General features: G+C 42.7%; 1 protein-coding gene across 7 annotated transcripts in view; it reads right to left on the bottom strand.

Annotated features, from left to right (window-relative positions):
- FILIP1 (filamin A interacting protein 1) overlaps positions 1-15704 on the bottom strand; it is a 128747-nt gene that overhangs the window by 9908 nt on the left and 103135 nt on the right. For 5 of the 7 annotated variants that reach the window (XM_062608213.1, XM_062608217.1, XM_062608216.1 and 2 more), the window contains one exon: positions 5224-8023. In XM_062608213.1, coding sequence (XP_062464197.1) covers positions 5224-8023 — 2800 coding nt within the window. Of the gene's footprint in view, positions 1-5223; positions 8024-15068; positions 15178-15385; position 15704 lie in introns of those variants that run through there. The other 2 variants (XM_062608218.1, XM_062608219.1) reach the window with 2 other exon arrangements.

Genomic DNA, 15704 nt, shown 5'->3' on the forward strand with positions numbered 1-15704 from the left:
AATTATGGGATTGTGTCGAATGCAACAACATGTATTTGCACATTTACTTAAAAATGCTCTCTAAAGTGTTCCACGAAGCAGCATTTTTCTCTGTTGAAGGATTTCCAGCCAGTAGCATCAGAGCATTCTGTCTGCATCCTGAGTATTCAAAGGAAAACCATTCCTTAATCTTCTAAGAACAGTTTCAAAAACCCTATGTGTACACACACACAAAAAAAATCACAATTGGAAAACTTGAATGCTGTCTGCCTGGCAGGAAGGAAGCCATTTTCAATAACTAAAAGCAACATTTACAATAGCAGTCTGAAGGCTAATATGGAACTCACATGTAGATGTCAAAACAAGTTAGGCCCATACAATTCTGTAGGGCAAAACATGCAAATGCATTCCATCAGCCTTGGAAAATATGTCAACATCCCAGGGAACCCAAATGACAAACATCTTGTACTCCCTGAAAGAGTTCCACAGTGTGTAAACATGAGGCAATCAAATGAAGTAGCTGGAATCTCAAGCATGTCTTCAGCTTTATTCACATGTAAATTATTAACTAAGGATTTGGGTGCTTTCATGTTACTAATTTCAAGCCTAAATCACTCAAACACGCTTTGAAAAGAGCTCTATCTTGCTTTAAATTTCTTAGCCTTCCTTACGGCATACTAACATGCTGAGCATATGGACGCTAATGCCTGCTTCACACGCAGCTGCAGCTGCAAAAGCACTTTGTGTTTGCTAAGTGAAATGGCACAAAGGTGGCTCTTCAGCGAGCCTTTGGCAAGAGGGACAGGGTAAGCAAGCAAAGGACACTCTCTGGTGCGTGTCTGTAGTGTCTGTGGCAGAGAGCCCACACGACCGTCTGCCTCTTGGTCATTTCTTCCAAGAACCAAGCTCTAAACAATTCCCTCCGGCCCTGTTTGTGTGTAGGCTGCTGTCTTCTGGCTGATACAGGAATGTGGCTCCAACCAGAAACCAAGTCGTATGCAGCCGGCACAGAGACACAGCCCGGCGGGATGAAGAGTGATGCTGGCTGGCTCTGAGCTGGCAGAACATGGTGCTGGAACAGCACAGGGGGCCAGAGCAAGGTTAGCAAATACATTACTGGGCACAAGATAAATACACGCAGCCGCTAAGCTGGTTATGTCAATAATTAGCACTCGCTGCAGACACTGGCAGGTATGTCAAGCTGAGAGTTTGAAGTAAGATTGGACAGTGCCATTGATGGAAGAAAAGCAGTCTGAGTGTACAGCACATTTAGCATGTTTGTTAGTAGTTCATAACAGATCCTGCTTAGTGCATTTTATTGCTACACAAAAAAAGTGCTTTCATGCACACATTCACTTTTGGAAGATTCTAATAACAAAGGTTCAGTACTTGTTCCCGTCAGATTAGGAACTAGCTTGCACTGGATAGAAGTGGTTCAGTTCAGTGGCTGACACAGATAACTAGTGCAGTTTGAGATGCCCTGGTCTACTCAAGCTACAGGGGCTGGTAGTTCAGACAGGATCCAAGGAGACATGCAACCTCTGATAAAGCAGCTGGAAGTTAGGCAGTCTACTTGACAGCACTTAAAATGACACTAAACAAGTGTGTTTAGGCAACTGAATCCTGAAAGTGTGGGACTTGAGATCCAGTCTATACCATCAGTGGAGCCCAGTGGGCAATCCAGCTCACACTGAAGCAAGCAGGTCTCAGCTGAGCCAGCACACAGGGCTCAGTGCTTACAAGGGGACTGATGACTAGGGACTGACTCAGTTTCCTGCACTGAGGCATCTTGTGCCATCTGAGGTATCATGTCAGCATCCACTGCAGAAAGGTACGGGTCCATGTAATATCTACCAGCCTCAGCACATGTCTCAGCTGCCATAGGGCATGCACCATGCACCTCTATACCGGCAAGTGAGCTGAGCCCTGGATTGTTAGTAACTCCAACAAAAGCTTAGAGCAGATGTGGGACACCTACAACAAACTAAATTTAGATGCTGCTCTCAAACTAAATGCTGCTGAAATGAAAGTAGTCTTATAGCTGTGTTAGCCTGTGCCCAGTTAGCTCTGGCCCCCAACAGCCTTTCAGCCATGCCTTCCTGATTCAATCACAGGACACTCTGCAGCAGGGTTGGTGCTGTGCCACTATGCTGGCTCTGCTGCAGCTGGGATTCCCTCTGTTCCCTCCAGATTTGCATGTCATGGGATTCACTATTTACCCTGGCAGGATAAATAACTGGTGCTGGATGTCAGGCTTGCAGGAAGTGGCATGCACAGATTTGAATTGATTACAGGACTGACACCCATCCTGGTAGTCAAAGATCCAAAATCCTACAGCTAAAGATAAGGTCTAAATCAAAAACCAGGATACAGACATCACAGTGTGGGTTTCTCCCCCCCCCCCCCATAATATTTGTTTTTATTCTGTGGGGCTTTTACTGTAACAATATGAACTGTCCTGGGAACAAGGACTTGGGCTAATGTGCTCAGGCAAGACTAACAACCAGGCTACAGTTTCAGGCTCATTTTGGTCTGCATATCCTCTGGTCTCATAGTCTTTAATTTGTGGTTATGCTGCAGTCCGTCTGTAATAAACAAAATAAAATCATCTGCTTGGTCTGCTAGGGTAGTCCAATATTTTCCTGGGAGTGGGTTTGACTCTACCAAGCTAAGGAGGACCAAACCACATTTTTTCCACTTCTGTGTTAATTACCCAAATCCATAGGCTAACATACAGAAGGAAGTTACCAGCAAAGGGTTGTGTTTGTTTTATTCTAACACCTTTTAATCCATGGGATTCATGGGATTCAAAAATCATGATAGTCTATCACAAAACCACAGTCTCTGGTTTTGTGCAGGGAGACAGCACAGTTCAGTCCGAACCTTCAGAAGTACCATGTAGGCACCTTAGAATTAAATTCACTTGCAGTACTGAAAGACTTTATAAATTCAGATTGGAAGAAGAGTTAAATGTTTTCAAATATGAAAACAGTGACTGCAAATCTGTTATAGCAACAGATGAGGGCAAGGAATTTCAGAATTATATTCCCCTGTGTAGCTTGGCACTGCATTAGGACATTGTACAAAGCATCATGGATGAGGAGAGTTAAGGAAAAAAATAAAACCAGTGAGCTAACAAAGCAGCTGTGGATCAGATTGCTTTTTTTCAGTTTATGAACTTAATTCTCAAAATTATATCAATCTTGGTTTCTTCTAAGGTGTCCTGGGTTCTAAGGTGTCCTGAGTGAGTGGCTGCATGGTTCTGAGTTACCACCTGGGCTTAAACCACAACATAAGATTACTGAGTAAATGATCACAGTTTGTTTCTTCTGACTAGGGATACTGAAATGTGTTTGCAAAGTCATTTGCAAAGTCATTTGCAAAACAGATGGTGAATATACAACTTCTGTTTTTTTCAGGGGGTTAGGGAGGACAAGGCATATTAAGGCTTGTTCAAAGTTCCTTGCTCATCTAACTAGGGATCTTGAAAAACAAAGGGAAGCATAAGATAAAGTAAATCTTATGGTTGAAGTATTTCCTTACATTCCAAATCAGGGGGAATGAAGTGAAGAAAGAAGCCACTTTTTAGCCAGATGAAAACAAAACAGAAAAGTTTTGTCTGCCACGGTTCAGTGCATCATCACAGTAGAGATAGACATCTAGTAAAAAAGAATGAGGAACTCAAAGTTTTCCAAGCTTCTGAGAGACAAAGGAGTTTGTCAATGAACTGATTCAAGACTTAAAAAAATGAACAGTTGCCTCTAATACATAGGAAAACACTGTAAAGTATCTACAATACATTATGTATGTGGGGAGAGAGAGAGCGTGCATGTGCAATCCCAAATAGATCCGTATGACGAATGCAAGTTTTCTTAAGTCAGAGGGCTTAAATAGGAATGGCAGCCTCTCTCCAGAAGTGTGGAAATATATCTTAAATACACTTTGACATTTCAGCTTTGAAAGAAATGGCTAAAGACGAGTGTTGTAAGGGTCTGCAGACTCCTGAGCGGCACGGGCAAATGAACAGGGGATGACTATTCAGTGTTTGTCAAGATACAAGAAAGAGGCTGTAACCAATGAAGGTATTGCATAGAAGGTATCAAACAAAAGAGCGTTTTTCCCAGAGCCATCAGCTGAATTCACTGCCCCTTGATGCTGTGGAAACAACAGTATAATGAGTTCAAAAAGCAATTAGAAGAATAAACAGAAGAAAATGCCGCCACAGTCTATTAAACACAAAGATGTGGCTACAGGCCCTGGTTCAGAAAGAAATACCCACCTATTGCCAAAAACTGGGAACAGACACTGAAGGAAACATTACTGTGTGTTTACCCACTTAAAATAACCTTCCTCTAAGCATCTGTTGCAGGCTCTTTCCAGCTAAATAATCTTTTGGACTAATACAGTACTGCTGGTTTTCTGTTTTGGTTAAATTCTTCTTTCCCAGGGTATTTTTAACTAAAGCAATGCAAATCAATGTCCTGTAATAAACCTGGGGGGAGGACTATTTTAGTATGAAAAAGAAGCCAGGGTACCACCACAGAAGCACAGAGAGAATACAGCAAAAAATATTCCTTCAGAGGAAGCACTATTGTAATACAGCACTTACAGAAGTTGAGAATTTCAGAGGAACAGAAACAGCCCTACTATTCAGTGGTGGAAAGAGGCTTGGAGCTGTAAGCAGTGAGACCATGTCTGCCTATTTATTCCTTTGGAGTTCAGTATTACAGCATTTACTAATTTAATTACAACTAGAATGGGATTATAGCAAAGAAATACCAGTCTGCATGATCAGACTCTAAAGGCTTGCCGGCTGGGCCAGAGACCATTTTCAGAAGTCAGAAATTGCAGTCACCAAAAATAAAAGTACAGTTTCCTGCTCTGTCATCTCCGTCGTTCTTTGTCCCTCTCTATCTCTCACTTGCAATTTTACATGATCAATTTTACAGGGTTGCCATTATGAAAATAACTTTAAGGGAACTTTGAAGGGATTTCCTTTGGAAGTTACCCCTTTGGGAGATAATGCCAAAAGTATAATGCCAGTGATAATGCACTGTCCAACACTGGTACAAAAATATATGAATTGGGCAAATTCTGATTTTATAGTTGAGCTCGTATCTGAAACAAATATAGGGAAGTCAAGAGTTCCCCCCCCCTTTTTTTTTCCTGCTGGGGTTTCAAACCCAACCTATGGTTGCCCTTTTCCTTACCATGAAGACTGTATCACAAGACTATGCTGCTTACCACTGATTGTGTTCCTCGGGTTGAAGATGTTGTAATAGGCGTTATAGTGATAGTACTTGTCACCTTGCTTGCTGCAGGTCGCGAGGACACATTGTTCCGGGGTGATCGAAGGACGGTACCGGTCACAACTTCTTTCTCTGCTATGTTCACTGGTCTGACTGTTATCACAGGACTCACACCATCAGGCGCAGCACTGGGAGAGCGTTTAAACTGGGAACCTAAGTGGATGTGGATTTTATTGTCTTCTGTTGTAATGATGTTGGCGTTGGCATTGTACTTGCGGATTGGAGTTGGGACGGTTTGTTTTTCAGGTGTAACTTTGAAGACAGCCCTCCCCATGGTCATATCTTGTGACTGAGGAGAGACAGAGATCTCTGCTGGTGCTGCGGATGTTGATACTGTCATAATCTGAATTGGTGATGTGGGTCTGTCAGCAAACGGTGCTCTCCCTCCCTCTGGAGACTTTTCCCTGGTGAATGTTGTTATAGTGACTGGAGACATAGAACGATCTCGGCCCAGTGGACTTTCACTGCCTTTTCCTTTTTGTGGCATAACATTTGGAGAGGGAATGATGGTTATTCGTGGCTTCTGATTTCCCAAAGTAGGAATGACAGTGGTACTTGAAAAAAATTCCTCTGAGGTTGGACTGGTTATCTCCAAAGTAGCCGTGCTGTTCTCATGGTCTGGTGTCACCCGAATGTGAAGAGGTTGGCCCTGCTTTGGTGAAAGGACAACCTCCCCAGGATGCGCTTGACCGTGAGTTCGGACCCCTTTATCAGGAGTTGCCTGAGCCCCAGTTTCCCTCTTTCTCATCCATGGTATCCAAGATTTCCTCATTGCAAGTTCATTTGCTGCTGGAGGATATCTCTCGAGCACTGAAGAACGCTCCATGGGTTTTTTCAGACCTACCTGCCGCAGGTTGCTCATGATGTGGTTCTCCTCCTGGAAGGATTTCCTTATAAACACTGCCGGAGTTTCTTCTTCTGCTGCTTCACTGCTTACAGCATCTGTTTGCACGCCAGTGGACGTCACAGGGACGTCAACCATTCTTCGTCCATTTATGCTGGGCCTCAGAGCACGGCTATAACGCTTAGAAAGCTCCAGCTCTCTTGTTAGGTTCAGAACTTCCTGACCCATGCTCTTGTTTTTATTTTCTTCTTCCATAAACCTTTGCTGCAGAACTGAATAATCGACTTGGAGCTGAGAAAGCTGGTCTTCTTTGTTCATCAGCTCATGGATTTTTTCCTTAAGAGCTTGAACTTCTGCTTTCAAATCTCTGCTTTTGGCCTCTTCCAGACGAAACCTGTGCCTCAGCTCTGCCTCTTGGCTCACTGCTTCACCTTTTTCTATTGCTTTGGTTTTAGCAATCTGAAGTTTCATCTCTTCCAGCTGTTGAGAAAGAAAGTTAGCTTTATCCTGCTCAGTCCTAAACTTCTGCTCTAGCTGATCGTACTCATCTTCTGTCTTCATCAAATCTCCTTCAACCACTTCCAATTGCTTGAGACGGTTTTTCAGTCTTTCAATTTCAATGGTAAGTTCTTTAATCTTGTTGTCCTCATGACAACCATGCTCTGGTCCTTTCCTGGTTCGACCTCTTGTAATTTCTCTTTCTACTTCCTCCATACCATCAACTCTTTTCTTTAACAGGTCAACTCTACAGCTTAGTTCAGAGGATTTTTCTTCTTCACCTCTCAGTCTGCTCATTACCTCATCCCTTTCCTTTGTCAAACTAGACACTTTTTCCTCCATTTCAGATTTCAGTTTCAAAAATTTCTTACTTTCTTCTATCAGCTTCTCTGTTACATCCATAACTTTCCCTTGCTCAACTTTAAAATTCTTGGTTAGAACCTCAACCTTTTTTTCCTCCTGCTTTATTTTTTCCATCATATTTTTTCGTTCATCAACCAACATTACAGTAAATGACTTCAGCTTTGTGAGGTCATCTTTTAAGCTTATTTCAGCCTTTTCCAACTTGCTCTCTGATGCCTCAAGGTCTTTCACTCGAGTCTTCACCACTTCCAATTCATTTATCAAATCCTTAGTCAAATTCTTTTCTTTCTCCAAGTTTAAGTGTAGCTGGGTGCATTCAAACTTGCTTTTACTGAAAGCCTCTTCCAGCTTCTCTAGTTCTGACATTCTTTTCTGTAATTTTTCCACTTCAAGTTTCAGTTCTTTGCTATGGTGCTCTTCCTCTTGCAGTTTATTTTTCAGCTCTTTACATTGGGATTCAGTTTTTGTGATCTCTTCATCTTTCCCCTCCATTTCAAGCACACGCTTGCGGAGGTTTTCCACTTCTGCCATTAAGCTAGAGTTCCCACATTCCCCTTTCGCTATTTTATCTCTTAGTTCTTGAAGTTCCTCCTCAGCTTTTTGAAGATTTTTGTTAGTTTCTTCTAGCTCCTCTATTCTGCGAGTCAACCCCACTAGCTTAAGCCTTAGCTGTCTATTATGTGACTCTTGATAAGCCAGTTTAGCAGTCATCTCCTCATGTTCTTGAGAAAATGATGAAGTTTTGTGTTCAAGTTCTGCCTCTAACTTCATCAGTTTTTGTCCATCTTCTTTTGTTTTTGTGCTAATAGTTTTAAGCTTTTCTTCTTCTTCCTTTAGTTTTTGGGTTAAGTCTTGTATTTTCTGGCTTTGTTGACCAAGTTGTTCAATATGCATTTGTCTTTCATCCACCAGCATGAGTGCAAATGACTTGAGCTTGACTAGTTCTTCCCTTAGTTTATTGAGTCTCTTTGTATATTCCTTCTCCTTCCGGGCTTGATAGATCTTCTCTTGCTCAAGAAGTTTCTTCAACCTGAAACAGAAGAAGAGAAACAAATATATATATAGATATATATAGGTGTATTTTTCCATTTTTTAAATCACCTTCATTTTCTTTTTTCCCCCATTAATAACCTAGTAGTCTTTCAAGAAATAACTACTTGCTACACTTACTTTCCCAAACCAAGTATTTTAAATTACAGAAGTTAACTGAAACTATATAAAATTATCTAGAAATCTGAAAAGCAGTGACATTTTATACATTGCTAGAAAACAAATACATCAGTTTTCAATTCCTTTGCATTTATTTCTGTTAGGATGATGTTGGTAAAGGTTTATCACATCTTAACAGGACAGGTGTATCTACTTACCAATCCATTTTATACCAAACTTGTTTTACAAGGTGGATTCCTCCTGATGTCTTGCATACACAAAAGTCGTGTAAAATAAGACAGAAAATAAAAACTGATTGCAATATGCAGTCATAAAGAAATGGATCGAGCCTGGTTATAAATAAACCAGCAGGACAGAAGATTACATTAGCACACAACTAATAACCATCTGGGCATCACAGGCATAAGAAATTAGCAGGAAGACAAATTTGCCAGCACAGTGACTATTATGTTAAAAGGTTTCTTCTTCCAGGCACATTTCCATTTACAATAGCAGATTTCATGGACTGCAAGGATCAGACTAATCAAATCTTTCACTATAACTAACCTCAGATGGAAAATGCTCTTCTTTATATGGTCTGTAGAGCTGATTTTCAGACAGTATAAAAGCTCACAATACACAAATTAGGTGTATCCTCATAAAGATAATGAAGACCTACGTTTTCCAGCCTTACTCATGCAACATTTCAATGGATAAAGTATTAGTAATATAAGTAATTTATATCTGTGACTTACATTCAGGATATGTTGACATCAGTGCAGGAAGTCCCTGCACATGTTGTAAGCACAGATTTACAAGGATGGTGATCCTCAACTGATCGGGAGATACAGATAACACAGGGATATAGCTACTAATGTAAGAGCCTTATTGCAAAAGTAGCAATACAACTTAGAAAAGACATGGGTGTGCATGCTAAATTTACTGTGCAATGACATGTTTTTCAAACCACTGATGAAGTATCTTCAAGTCCCGTATCACTTATCACAACGTGATGATTCAAATCCACTTGTTTTGCTAACCCTATGTCTGAAGCTTTTGAGCACTTTTATAAGTATTTTTATCTTAAACGCTGGACTAACTGGTGGTGGGTGAAGCACAGATATACATTCCTCTCTGCTGCCCCAGCAACAAAGTGGTGCAAAGAGCTCCGAGGCACAAAGCTGTACACAAAGGATGTCTCCCGGAACCCTCACCTGACCTCTAAACTCGTAACAACAGCCATATTAACTTGGTTAATATGCAACTGTTAATGTTTTACTCCTTGCTCCTGGGGAACAGAATGAACAGGAACTGGAAAGAAAAGCTGTAAGAAAAGAGAAGGAAGTCAGAAAGCAGAACACAGGATGCAGTAGGTAGGGAAGGAGAAGGCTGAAGAATGCATTTGAAAACAAGAGTCGGATAGGATGTGGCAGTAAGAGAATAGTAGGAACCAGCAGGAGAGAGAAAAACAAACAAAACTTGTAGCCAACCTTGCTGGGTCACAGATTATTCTCAAAAAAACCTCTGTAGCTTTGGCAGCTCTTTGGAAAGCCCTGAAAGGTCGTGCTGGTGGATGTCTCATTATGGGTCAAGCTAGAGTGTCAAAAGGTAAAAAAAGACGCGCTGCCACTCACAGAGCGTGCACTTTTCACACTGATGAAGGAACTTTATTAGCATGCAGTATGTTCCCTGGCTGCTCTATCACACTGCTTCACACAAGAGCTTCTGCCAAGAACTCTCCCTTAATTCCCCCAGGCTACATTTTTAAAGACATAGTATGCACCCTTCCACAAAATATTATTTACCACAGCAGAATAATGTGCCCTAACCTGGTGGTGCTCTAAATGACCCATCTCACAAAGTCATGAACATATATATATATATATATATATATGCAAGAATATGAGATCTTCAAAACAGAGAATGTTTCCAGCCTCCCTTGTCCCACAGGAAACTTTTAAGGTGACCCCTATAAATTAAAAAAAAAAACAAACAACAAGCCCAAAGACAGCATTTTGTTTTCTTTTTACCACTTTTGCCACTTGACAGCCTATCTAGAGATGCTCTGAAAACTGCCTATGATTTTGAATTCTTAGGCTGTTCATAAAGGACTTATGTGATTTTCACACCGCGGCTGCTGCAGGTGGTACTTGCCAGTCAGGCTGCTAAGCAGAGTGAGAAATAATTCACTGGCCACACATTCCCCCATGATTACCTGAGAGTCTACTGGTGAATACTGCCAAGAAAGACTGTGAAAAAAAAAACAAATATCTGTTAAACTAAGACAAAGGAATGCCAGGGATGAGACTGAGCAAGTGAAGAGAGCGTATCAGCACTTTTGTTGCCTTGTCTTACCTAGCAGGAGAGCTAGCTAGGTAAGGGGGAGGAATAACTAGGTAAGTTATTCCCCAGAGAGGCCAGGGGAATAACTGGCCTGGCCTCTCTGGGAAAAGCAAAAAATAAAGCACTGCAATTGTGCCTATACAAGGAGGTGAATTGGCTAATGTGTCTGTGCCAAACAAGGCAGGAAGCACCTTGCAGCATTTTATCCTGCCTCAGCTTTCACATGGTGAAACTAGACTGTCCTAGATTCGACAAGTGAACTTTCACAGGAGATACTTGACAATATTTCTGTTTGCCATGTCCAGGAAAACTGCTGCTAAAATCTGGCTCTGTGAGGGATAGATAGGAAAGCAGCATTCAAATCTGGGTAGATGCCAAAGTAATAAACAAAATGCACACCTTTTTGGTGCTACTTTTAAACACTAAAATAAAGCTGAGTTTAAGCTTGCCCATGCTTTTCCATCTTTGTACAACTCTCATACCTCAGTGGTTAAACTGGAATTTCAGGGACTGTAGGGTGATGTCCGCTCTTGATGCTCACAACTGATTTATTGTCAGGCTTCTCATCTGACTGCTGCTGCTGCTAATGTTTGGTAAGTCTTGCAGACCTGCACAGGCTCCAATGCAGTACAAAAAGCACCTCAGACTCACAGCACAGTGTGTTATCCAGAGCAACTGCACCCTTGGCTTGTTTGGGGTTGTTTTTTTTTAGATATGGGAAGAAATATTCAGACACAACTGGGTAATCTGCATTCGTCAAGAAGAGTCCCAAGGGCCTGGCATATGGACCACAGGAGGAAAGCATATCTGTTTCAGTTCCCTGTGGAGAGAGGGCTGTACCGCCTGCTCCTGCTGAGGTCTGCGCAGCACCTCTTTTTCCCATGTGTTACTACACATAACATGTCAAAACATGCAGCCCAATTCATTCCCTGAATACATGGTCTTCTGCTGCCATGAGAGTCTGTGCAGTCTCTACCTCTCCTTGCTATGTGTCCTCCCCACAGGATTTGAAGAACAGGTGCCCTACAACTGTCCAGCATTCATAACGACCACACTCGCCGTGGCAGTATACTGGATCAATAAAATAGCAAACCCTTAGGTGTGGGTATGTGCAAACTGTTAACTGCCTCAGTCAAAAACAAACACCCCCAGCCACCCTTCATGAATGGTGTGCTGGAAGCTGCCAGCAAAGAGGAAGATGGGAATGAATGGGCAGCAGCCAGACCCTCCCTGTCCTCCTTCCTTTGGGTTTGGTGCCGAACCATTTCAGTGCACAACATCTTTCTGCTTCCCCTTCCCTTCTCTGAGCTTCAGATTGATCATCAGATGCATGACAGGATGCTGACAGCTGCTGATCCCTATCCCTCCAGAAATGTGGCTTTATTTCTTTTATTATGGTTATGTTCCTGTGCTGCCTGCCTTGCTCAAGGCTAATCACTCCTACAGGTGTGGAGGCAATTTTGACTTAAGGCAAACCTGACCAATACCATACTGTGCCCCATGCCCTCAGCTACGTGCCAGCTGCCAGGAAGTCCAGTTATTGCATCAATGTATTTATAAGAGGCTGTTCTGAGTTACAGCGTAGACACAGTTTGTAAAACAGCACATTGGGTATGTTGGAAAGACGTATCCAACACAGGCAGGGCTTTGGTCTGCTGTGGTGAGTCCCTGAGTCCACCCTGAAGGACGTGACAAAGAACACGGATGGCTGTACCTGCTCCTTCCAATGAAAAGTGCAGAGCACTTGAAGGGCTTCTTGCTGGAGTCTGCTGGTTAGCCATCAGAGTGGTTTAACAGTCCCTATAAGGCTGATCAGTTAATTGAATCAATAAAGCTACAGCCTTCACTAACCACATGCACTGTGCTTCCCATTCAATTTCTGCATATGTCAAATTCAGCCATGGAGATGCACAGTACTATTTTCATAATGTCTCTTCTCAGACCAAAGCAAGACTTCAACATGAATTATAACTTACAGCTGGAGAATAATGCTTTTGTGCTTTGAAAGACGTTGCAATGGTTTCATACCTGGAGAGCTCCAATGGACATTACTGGATTTTAGATGGGATTTATTTTATCTGGAAATGGTAAAAGCAGTAGTAGCAGCAAGACCTTACCTAAATTAAGCATTAGTTCTTGTTTACATTACAAAAGAAATTACAAATAGTTGTCAGTAAATATTTTCTTGCCTCCTAAAGGATCATAAAGTTCATGACTACATTTGAAATACAATAAATGTATCAAAATAGGAACTATTAAAACCACAGCTATCAGACTGATAGCTGATATGAGAAGCCATTCTCCAAAGGGGCTTACAATATTTCAAGAAAATATGACGGAGTTTCAGTTATCAGGGGAAAGATGCTCAGTGATTTCCAAAAACGCTCCTCTCCCCTCAATAAAGTATTCACCTCAGAAAGTTTTAAGCAGCGCATGTTAAAGAGAAAAGCCCCCAACACATTTATTGAAAAATTATAATAGTGTTTGCATTGCCCTTTCTATCTGTACTTCCATCAAGGTGAGACATCATAAATACTAATAAGACGCTTCTCATCTCTAGTGTAGAAATGGGCTTTCAGCTGTGCGAGAAAACCCTGGTAAGGCAAGCCAGAGGATGGCCTGAAAGGACATGAGCTGCCTCTGCAGTTTGCATATGCGTGAACATTTTGGCATCAGCTGTATTGGCTTTGTTTAGCTCCCTGCTTTGCAAACAGCCTAAGCCATGCATGCTTCCCAAGGTGTCTCATGGTGATTAAAGCAGCACTCAAAGGAGGAGCTAATATGGAGGGCAGTCTGGAGGGAGGTGGAAAGCTATTCCCCCTGCCATCAGGACAGGGGCAGCGGGAGGAGCAGTAGATAAAAGGGAGAGGATGGGAAAAAGGAAAACAGGAAGGGTGTTTGGAGGACCTTTTCACTGAGTTCATACACAGCCTGGAGGTCCACAGGGTTCCTCATTTCTGCTGTCACACAGAGCCACCACAGATCTACTGTAGCTCCTGTAGTACCTTATTTTGTCATTTAAACTCTGAAATGTGCATTGTAATGAGATGTAATGACTTCTACTCTAGTCTGTGGATGGCCAGTAAATGGGTATTAAGAGAAGTGCCTTAAGGAGGACTTGGTTACTCTAAAGATGAGCTGACTGATAAAGGCTGCTTCCTCCCAAGGCCCTAACAGCATTTCTGCCATTCACACAGCAATCCCAAGGAAGCACTGGAAAAGTAAATGCCTACACAAGCTCATCTTTCCACTTCAGCCCTAGAGAGTTTGCTACTGCAAATGTAGTCAAGAGACTGGGTAACTTCCTAGTGGTAGCTAGAAAGCTGCTGCCCATTAAGTGATGTGAGAGGCTGTTTGCTAGACCCCTGGGACAATGAAAACCAGCAAGAGGTGGTTAACTTAATAAAGGAGTTCCCTCTTCATTTTTTTCCTGTTAATGTACAACAGCTGATTTTGAAGATTATTTCTACAGCCACCGGGAAATCTTCTGCATGCCAGGGCTACTTCTGAGTGCTTCTGTGTTTGGGGCCAGGCTGAGATACCCAGAGGCTGAATTTCACTGATTCTGAGCACTTAGTATTTCAGCTAAAATCAAAGAAAGACAAAAGGTGGTCAGGTTCTCTAGAAAGCAAAACCATCAGGGCTAACACTCAAGCTGGGCAATTCAAAATTAGGTAACACTTTCAAATCATCAGCTGTAGTCCTCCCCTCATATCCATCTCAACTGAGGGAGAAAAGATGTAAATTAGATCAGACCCCATAGCAAGAAAAAGAATAAAGCACATCTGTGTTACTTTCTCCTTTCTATCCATGAAAGGCAAGGAACAGAGACAAATATTTGACTGACCCTGCTACAGAACTTCCCGAGTTGCTGTTCAGTTTATGACAGGGTCAACTCTGAAAACAAATGAAAACTTGTAAAAACAATCAGTTATTGGTTCTAGTAACTCTAAAGACAAATTTTTTGTGGCTACCAGCTATATAAAGCTGAAGAGTACAAACCTGCATATTCTTCACTGCTTGAATTAACTTCTGAGAAGTGCTTGTAGTGGATTATATCAAAAGCAAATTAATATTGTTGCTACTTCAAAAACTACGTGACAGTTCCCAAATTACACTTAAAGAAATGAAATGTTTCCTTTATTTAGGAGAACACATTGCTTGTCTTCTATGACCATTTTTCCTCGTCCTTTTGTTTCTTACTCTGATTTTGTAAAAACTAAAATCCAGTGTGCTGAAATAGTTCAGTTGTGTTGAAACTGTCTTACTTCAACTGAGCAGTGTCTAAAGGCCTTATTTTGTAATAAGAACACCTACTAGATTCAGTGTCCCGCCACCTTTCCAATACCTTATTCACATATGAAAAGCACCAAAGTCCTTTAAGAACAAAAGACCAAAACCAGTTCAGGCTAAAAAATAGTATTGTAACTGGACAGTCATTTTTTTTCCCAGCCCCCGATTATGATATCCACGTTAATTTCGCAGGTCAGGGGAGGGGAAGGGGGATGAGCAGAATGCATGCAAACGGCATCTGTGAGGAAAGGAAGCAGTAGCACTCAGCCGAGCGATGGAATCTGCCAAACCTGTCTCCGAGCTGCGGCTATCCTTCCCTGACCCCTGGACGCGCTGTCCGGGCGCGGCAGTCCCGCAGCACAACCCCACCGGGAGCAGCTCCCAGGCTCCAGCCAAACACTCACTAACACCAGCTAGGAGCCTCCCGCCTCCTTAGCGCGGCGGGAGCAGGGCTGCCCCGGGCATCCCGTTCCCCCCCCAGACCTCACTCCAACCTTGTGTCCAGCACTCTCGGTTAACCGGTGCAGTGCGCATGTACGGGAGCAATTAGCACTGCTCAGATTAATAATAATAATAATAAAACCACAAAAAAACGGAGTTATCTTACCTTATAATTAGACCTTTTTTTAAAAAAGCTACAAAAAAGAAAAAGCCCCAAACCCAATGGAAAGGGCCCGCTCCAGCTCACCCTCTGCCGTACGGAAGGCGCCTCACGCAGCTGCCGTGTCCCCCCGCCCCGCAAGGTGACTGCTGCGCCCCGCCGCGGGGTCGGTGCCGGTCCGGGGTGGCTGTGCCGGGGTCGGGGGGGGCCGTGCCGTCGGCGCGGCATTGTGAGCTCCCTCCCGGGGCAGAGGGAAGGGGTGGAGCCGCCGCTGCGGCTCGGCGGGGCAGAGGGGTGGAAGGGGTTGAAGTGGCTCTGTTGCTCG

This window comes from Pezoporus occidentalis, unplaced genomic scaffold, assembly GCF_034315485.1.
Source record: "Pezoporus occidentalis ecotype Australia unplaced genomic scaffold, CSIRO_AGI_Poc_V1 ctg13, whole genome shotgun sequence".
Lineage (NCBI taxonomy): Eukaryota > Metazoa > Chordata > Aves > Psittaciformes > Psittacidae > Pezoporus > Pezoporus occidentalis.